Source organism: Mchenga conophoros, linkage group LG3, assembly GCF_057382185.1.
Source record: "Mchenga conophoros isolate Kocher_MC1m ecotype Shallow Benthic linkage group LG3, M_conophoros_male_GT1.1, whole genome shotgun sequence".
Lineage (NCBI taxonomy): Eukaryota > Metazoa > Chordata > Actinopteri > Cichliformes > Cichlidae > Mchenga > Mchenga conophoros.
In genome coordinates this window covers 16,174,543-16,183,130 of record NC_140528.1, presented here as the reverse complement: position 1 = coordinate 16,183,130, position 8,588 = coordinate 16,174,543, and the positions used below count along the sequence as shown (strand labels likewise).

Genomic DNA, 8,588 nt, shown 5'->3' with positions numbered 1-8,588 from the left:
ACTTTAAGGTGGAATGAAGAGTTGGAGAGTTTCACAGTGAATTATCCAGTGGAGGATTTTTCTTCTTCTTTGAAGGTTTGAAATGTGAACATTGTTCTGCTGCAGTCAATGGACTAAACCAGAGAAGAAGAAAACAGACTTTACCATGAAGATCCTCAGTGTGGATCAGTATAATATCAGCCTGATGTCTGCAGTTTAGTGTCAGCACAACTTTCACATCATATTCATCTCAGCACAACTAAAACATGCTGACTGACCTCAGAGTTTCAAGTCCACATCCTGGACTCTCCAGGAAACCACACAGATGCTTCACTCCTGAATCCTGCAGCTTGTTGTTGCAGCTCAGGTCCAGCTGTCTCAGATGGGAGGGGTTGGACTTCAGTGCTGCTGCCAGATAATCACAGCTGATCTCTGACAAACCACAGCCCCTCAATCTGTATAAAGAATGAAAGATGTAAGTTTATTAGACAAAGTGTGAGCTTGAAATCATTCAGTGTTTCATCATCTGTTCAGAGCTGAAGAAGGTTCAGAATGTAGAAGTTTAGAAAATGGAAACTCCAAACAGCTGAAGCCAACAGGAAGCAGCTTCAAACAAACACAACAAGAGAAAAAACTCTGAATGTTTCACATTGAAGTCGTACATTTATCATAAAAACAGGACAAAGACTTGAAAAAGTCGTGTTTTTCCTTCCAGGAACCACAAGGCTTCACTTTTAAAGGTGAAGTGTGAAAGAAATGGACATATTTGAAGTCCAACACCTTTTTCCAGTCATGTTATTAAAGCAGACAAACTACAAGCTCATTTTCATTCCAACAAGTCATCTTCTGACCTGGACTAACAACACTGGTCTCTATGTGCAGCTGGCTGTGAGACCAGTGCTCAGGGAGCGTCTACAAAGTGCAACACTGAAAGAACATCACACACTCATTTGCTTCCAGCACTTTCACACAAACATCTACTGTCATTATTGTCACCAAACTCTGTGGATCCTTTATTGCAAATTCAAATGGGATCAAATGGTCAGACAAAAGAGGGTTATGAGGAAATATGTTGAAATGTTGTGTGTTAGCAGCAAGTTATTGAATCATTTTCCTCAGAAACCAAACAAAATGATTGACAAACATGTTTTTACAAACTCAGTGTTGGACTTGGATCAGCAGGATAAGCTGATGTTTAAAGGCATTTGAGTCTCGCTGTATGAGAGTCCAGTTATTACTCAATATTTATGGATGATGTTCTTTCAGTGTTGCACTTTGTAGACGCTCCCTGAGCCTCACAGCCAGCTGCACATGGACCAGCTGACATTACCCAGCATTAGAGGCGGGTGTAAAAAAATGGATTTTCCTATTTAAATGGTTTTAATTTGAATAAAGCGATGTTGATTCATTCAATCCTGAATCGATTTTTAATATAAATGTATTTTGCCAGAATCTCAGGTTAAAGCTCCCAAAAGTATTTCAACAACAAGCAAACAGATAAAACAGTAAATGAGAGCAGCTAAACACACAAAGATGGAAACACAGAGCGTGGATCGTTCATTCGACGGCACGTACACGGACACGCCGTCGGGGCTGAAAGTGGACAGCTCACAGATCCTGAAGCTGCAGGTTTCATCTGTCTCCAACCAAAACTGACTGAACCAGCAGCAGAAGAAGATCCAAACTACGCTTTACGCTTGATGAACATCGTTATGAATTCTCTCTGACTTTGACGTTTACTTCCTGCACAGCTCTCTCTCTCTCAGTGTACTTCAAGAACAGTTTACCTTCAAAAATCTGTTTCCTGCATTATTCACTGCTTATTACGCACCAGTCTGCTGTTGTGTTCACTGCTGTCGGCCTCCGAAAACAAAGCCTCATTTCTGCTGTTCAATACTGAAGAAATTTAAACCTTTTAAAATGATGACAGATTACAAACTCTCAGCTGTGTCTGTAATCAAACCTCTGTAACTTTGCTTCACTTCAGCAGCATCAGCTCATGTTCACATGTTGATTCATGGTTTGCTTCAGTTTTTGATGGACTGCAGAAGATTTTGAAGGTTATCTGCTATAAAAAGCCAGAACAGGAAAATCTGCTTCATGTGTTTCTGTTTGATCCTCAGTGACTTTGACACAAAGGCCTCTGCTGTGATGATCACACCTCTGATCAAGTCTCACAGTGTCAGCTTTGTTTTTATACATATGGATATGTGCTGATAAATGATCAGAATTATAATATTTCCCACTGCCTGCTGTGTGCCGTGACCTTTGACCTGCTAAAGACAGTCAGCTGTGGATTATTCATTGTTGTGTCTGATACTTAGAACTGTGAGGAAGAACACTACACAGTTAATCAGGGTCCCCTCTCTCTGAATCAGGAAAGGTGGGCAGGCCGCGTGTGGGCCGCGGGCCATACGTTGAGTCTCACTGTTTGAAATGTGAACATTGTTCTGCTGCAGTCAATGGACTAAACCAGAGAAGAAGAAAACAGACTTTACCATGAAGATCCTCAGTGTGGATCAGTATAATATCAGCCTGATGTCTGCAGTTTAGTGTTAGCACAACTTTCACATCATATTCATCTCAGCACAACTAAAACATGCTGACAGACCTCAGAGTTTCAAGTCCACATCCTGGACTCTCCAGGAAACCACATAGATGCTTCACTCCTGAATTCTGCAGCTTGTTGTTGCAGCTCAGGTCCAGCTGTCTAAGATGGGAGCGGTTGGACTTCAGTGCTGCTGCCAGATAATCACAGCTGATCTCTGACAAACCACAGTCGATCAATCTGTATAAAGAATGAAAGATGTAAGTTTATTAGACAAAGTGTGAGCTTGAAATCATTCAGTGTTTCATCATCTGTTCAGAGCTGAAGAAGGTTCAGAATGTAGAAGTTTAGAAAATGGAAACTCCAAACAGCTGAAGCCAACAGGAAGCAGCTTCAAACAAACACAACAAGAGAAAAAACTCTGAATGTTTCACATTAAAGTCGTACATTTATCATAAAAACAGGACAAAGACTTGAAAAAGTCGTGTTTTTACTTCCAGGAACCACAAGGCTTCACTTTTAAAGGTGAAGTGTGAAAGAAATGGACATATTTGAAGTCCAACACCTTTTTCCAGTCACATTATTAAAGCAGACAAACTACAAGCTCATTTTCATTCCAACAAGTCATCTTCTAACCTGGACTAACAACACTGGTCTCTATGTGCAGCTGGCTGTGAGACCAGTGCTCAGGGAGCGTCTACAAAGTGCAACACTGAAAGAACATCACACACTAATTTGCTTCCATCATCCAACCTGAAGAGGAAACAGAGACGCCGCCCCTTCAAAGTAAAAGCTGCTCCTTTTGGACACAGTGTCAAAGAAAGTCTACAGTATAACATAGAAAAGACAGAACAAAGTTTTGATTGTTTTTAAATTGCACAGAAATGAAACTACACTAAACTCAATTATGTGACAGACATTTCATCCCATGTCAGTTTGGCCTCATCCTGGGCCGGATTATGCAGCAAACACTGTGACCACAGGCCCAGGGGCCACGCACAGCTGGGCTCCATCCAAGAGACAGGAAACAAACCAACACAATAATAAAAAGCACCATGTGATCTTCTTACATCTTCAAGACAAACATAGTAAAAACATGAGCATATTTGTTTCCTGATAAAATGATGTGACAGGTAGAACAGAGTAAAGTGGTGGTGTTACAGCCTTTCTCCCCTCTGCTGCCCAAACTCAGCTACAGGACTTCCAAATGAATGAAAGCAGCAGAAGTGGCTTTACAAATGAAAGAGGAAGAGGAGAAGAAGAGGAGAGGGAGGCCACTCTGACCATCACTCCAGCTGAAAACATCACACTTCCATTAAAGTTGGTGAGAAAATGTTGAGCAGGATGAGCTGCTGGCTAATCTGGAGGCTGTAGCAGCAGCTCACAGTCACAGTGGATTTCCACTCATGAAAAAGCTCTGGCTGCTTCGTTTCTCATCTCACATCAGAGACTTTAATGCTTCACTGAAGCTGTACTGTGATGCTTCCATATCCCAGTGAGGCCTCCATAATGATTTCAGCTGTTCTGTACACACACTGTGTGCCCTGTATGGCTCAAAGTCTCTGCAACCTGTTTTTATCTGCTATCATCAGATCTTCATCATCCTCATTCACATCCCTCACACACTCTACAGCCTCATCAGCACTGACTTCATCTTCACTGACTGATGGAGCACAACATGAACCTGTGGAGGCTGAAACACTGTCCTGTCAAACATCTCCCCGTCACCACTCCACTTCTGTCAGCCTTTAAATGACCCCTGCTCAAGTCTGTCACTTCTGTTTGGAGCCAAAAGAGGTTAAAGATTATGCCACTACATTCTTGTCTAGAAAATATTAAAAGTGTATTTGGTGACACACAAAAAAGGGTAAAGTTTAAGTATAGTTTGGGTCCACACATGTCCAAACCCTGGTGTGTAGGCCTACTTAGTATTGAGAAAAGCCCACTAAAAGAACGCCCACCAGACCAAAGCAATGGTTTTGACTTGATCAGCATTAACCCCGCCCCCTGACTTTGATGGGTGAAGCTGACAAATAAAATGTATTTATGAACAGCGATGCAGGGCCAGGAGTAGCAACGTGAATTAAATAAATACATCATTAAATAATTCATTAAATGTGTCAGTAAAATAATTAAAATAGAAAAAAAACCAATAATTGATTAAATATGCAATTAACTAATTTGAATTGTAAATAAATAAATAAATAATTATTTTAAATGAAATTAACCGATAATTAATTATCAATATATTTTTTTAATTAATTAATAAAATAAATAATTCATTAATGATGTATTTATTTAATACAACCATAAAATTATTGCTAGTTTACTCAAAATAATTTTAGGACATCAATATTAAAGGTTAAATTATGATAATGAATACATGCAACTATAACTGATGACGTAAGAATTTGGAATTTTTAAGCTAAAGCGAAGGTGCTGACTCACTTGGCATGTTACTCTCAAATCCTCCCTAATAACAATAACATAATTACACTTTAGCCACAAGAGGGCAGCAGCATTAATACAAGTCACATGTATATAAAGGTACAGTGATTATATTACAGTGATTTTGACAAAAACAAAACAGAAGTTGATGGCAGTGTGTTTTTCCATAACAAACCAACCAAATTAAATAATAAAAACTTTATAACTTACAGAACTTTTTTAGAGGCTTTGACCACTGGCAGCAGCCTCAGAAGAGCCTCCTCTGAAGCAAAGTATTTCTTCAGGTCAAACACATCCAGATCTTTTTCTGATGACAGTAAGATGAAGACCAGAGCTGACCACTGAGCAGGAGATAGTTTATCTGTGGAGAGACGTCCTGATCTCAGGGACTGTTGGATCTCCTCCACTAGAGAACGATCATTCAGTTCATTCAGACAGTGAAACAGATTGATGCTTTTCTCTGCAGACAGATTCTCACTGAGCTTCTCCTTGATGTACTGAACTGCTTCTTGATTGGTCTGTGAGCTACTTCCTGTCTGTGTCATCAGGCCTTGCAAACGAGTTTGATTAGTCTTCAGACCCAAGAGAAAACGAAGGAACAAGTCCAGGTGTCCATTGGGGCTCTGTAAGGCCTTGTCCACAGCACACTGGTAGAAATATTTCTTTGAAGATTTTCTTGTTTGAAACACCTTCCAAGTTGTTTGTTGTTCTTCCAGCAGATTGAGTCCAGAGTTGATGAAGGTCAGGTGGACATGAAGAGCAGCCAGAAACTCCTGAACACTGAGATGAACAAAGCAGAACACCTTGTTCTGGTACAGTTGTTTCTCCTCTTTAAAGATCTGTGTGAACACTCCTGAGTACACTGAGGCTGCTCTGATATCGATGCCACACTCTGTCAGGTCTGGTTCATAGAAGATCAGGTTTCCTTTCTGCAGCTGATCAAAAGCCAGTTTTCCCAGTGACTCAATCATCTTCCTGCTCTCTGGACTCCAGTGTGGATCTGTCTCAGCTCCTCCATCATATTTGATCCTCTTGACTTTGGCCTGAACCACCAGGAAGTGGATGTACATCTCAGTCAGGGTGTTGGGCAGCTCTGCTCCCTCTCTGGTTTCCAGCACATCCTCCAGAACTGTAGCAGTGATCCAGCAGAAGACTGGGATGTGACACATGATGTGGAGGCTTCGAGCTTTCTTGATGTGGGAGATGATCCTGCTGGCCTGCTCCTCATCTCTGAATCTCTTCCTGAAGTACTCCTCCTTCTGTGGGTCAGTGAACCCTCTGACCTCAGTCACCATGCCGACACACTGAGGAGGGATCTGATTGGCTGCTGCAGGTCGTGTTGTTATCCAAAGGCGAGCAGAAGGGAGCAGGTTCCCTCTGATGAGGTTTGTCAGCAGCTCATCCAATGAGGTGGACTTTCTTGTTTCAGTCAGGATTTTAGTTTTGTTGAAGTCCAAATTAAGTCGACACTCATCCAGACCATCAAGTATGAACACAACCTGGAAGTCTTCAAGCCTGCAGATTCCTGATTCCTTAGTTTGATTAAAGAAGTGATGAACAAGTTCCACCAAGCTGAACTTTTCCTCTTTCAGCACATTCAGCTCTCTGAAAGTGAATGGAAATATGAACTGGATGTCCTGGTTGGCTTTGTCTTCAGCCCAGTCCAGGCTGTATTTCTGTGTTAAGACTGTTTTCCCAATGCCAGCCACTCCCTTTGTCAGCACTGTTCTGATTGGTTCGTCTCTTCCAGGTGAGGCTTTAAAGATGTCTTCTTGTCTGATTGTTGTTTCTGGTCTGTCTGGTTTCCTGGATGCTGTTTCAATCTGTCTGACCTCATGTTCATCATTGACCTCTGCAGTCCCTCCCTCTGTGATGTAGAGCTCTGTGTAGATCTGATTCAGGAGGGTTGGGCTTCCTGCTTTAGCGATGCCCTCAAACACACACTGGAACTTCTTCTTCAGTTGGGCTTTAAGTTCACGTTTACGGAGTGGAGCAAATATTTCTGAAAATAAGAAATTCAGAAAAAACTATTATATAATAAATATCATAGCCTTTCAGTACCCTGAAAGGATGAATGTCTATTGGTCCATTTCTTGAGCTATTAGGAAAGATCAATATTCAGTCTTTAGAGAAATTCTCTTACTGCTCTGCAGATGGTCAGCCATCTCATGCTGCTTAAGTCTCCTCAAGAAGTGGAGTGTGATCTTCAGAAATGCTTCTCTGCAGCTCTTTCTTTCATCTTCATCCTCACCTTCAAACATCTCCTCATCCTCCATCTGGCTCTTTAAAGTTTCTGGGTGATCTGGACTCAGAAGCTTCTGGATCTTCTTCAGCTCGTTCTTCACAAACATGGTGATGTTGTCCTCCAGCCGCTGGAAAAGAAGACTATATGAATTACCCAGTGGTAAATGGACTGGTTCTTATATAGCTCTCTTTGATACTCTGTGCACACAAAGCATTTTATACAACATGCCTCATTCAACCAAGCACATTGTTCTATGCTTAAATACTTTCTTTCACACTCTGATGGATGCATCAGAGGGCAGCTTGGGTTTAGTACGTTACCCAGTACATTTGCCAGCCAGGGTTTGATTCACAAATCTTCTGACTAGTAGCTGACCTGCTCACCTCCTGAGCTACAGTCACCCCAATCTGACTGAAATCATGGAGCCCAAACTCTGATTTATGTTGGACACACTGACAATCCTCTGGTCCACAAAGTGCAGCATAGAGGTGACTGAAAAGAACAAATGTAAATGTAGTACTACAAACCATAACCACAGAGTCCAGGTGTGTTTGATGTTGCTGTGCAGACTGACAAGTGGAAACCTCTGCTCTCTGCTGGTCCACTCTGTGGAGGAGTAATGTATAATTAGCTCATGTTATGTCTGTCCACACACAGACACAAGCTAAAGGTCCATGAACTGATGTTTGGATGGGTTCAGTCAATCAGATGACTGTCATGGTGAAGCTTTGCTAGTCCTGCTGATCCCACTGAGAATTAACAACTCAGTTTCCAGATGTCTGTAGTTTTCTGCTCAGTTTCTTTAGTCCCAACAGCTCTTACCATCTCCTGCATAAAGCTTTCCCTCCATGCTCAGATGCCCTGGAACAAGGTGCTCTCTTTATATCAGTGACTGGTTTAAAGTGCCAACTTGCAGTGCTCGCCAAACTTTGTGTCAGCAAAAGTAGTTCTAATGTTTCTTACATTTATTTGTTTCTTACATTTATTACATTTTTACATTTTTACACACACAAACCAATGAACACAAAAACATAAACTTTTCAGATATTTTGTTTTACAATGTTACAAAACTCAGTTCACAACTACACAGTCTGATTTACAAGTACAAAATATTTATGACCACAGTTTGAGCCGATGTATGTCCCGAGTCTGTGGACTCAGTAGTTTTGTGTTGATTGTTCTTGTCTTTTGTTACAATTTCATTCTGATTAAGATTTTCTAGTTCTGAGGTTTTGGTTTCTGTGTTCCCTCTGTACTGTGTTAGTATTGTGTCTCTGTGTTCACTTCCTGTTTTATTTTGACAGTGCCATGTCCTATGTTAGTGTGTCTACTTTTGCTTCCCCTTGTCTGGTTATGTCCAATGAATCC

General features: G+C 41.2%; 1 protein-coding gene across 1 annotated transcript; it reads right to left on the bottom strand.

Annotated features, from left to right (window-relative positions):
• Positions 1-238: 238 nt before the first annotated feature.
• On the bottom strand, positions 239-7,762 carry LOC146577455 (protein NLRC3-like). The gene is made up of 4 exons (XM_085254434.1): positions 7,748-7,762; positions 7,119-7,347; positions 5,186-6,977; positions 239-434 (listed from the first exon to the last, which is right to left on the bottom strand). Exons 1-4 carry the CDS (start codon positions 7,748-7,750, stop codon positions 239-241), a joined length of 2,220 nt encoding a protein of 739 aa, XP_085110560.1. The 5' UTR covers positions 7,751-7,762.
• Between the last annotated feature and the right edge of the window lie 826 nt (positions 7,763-8,588).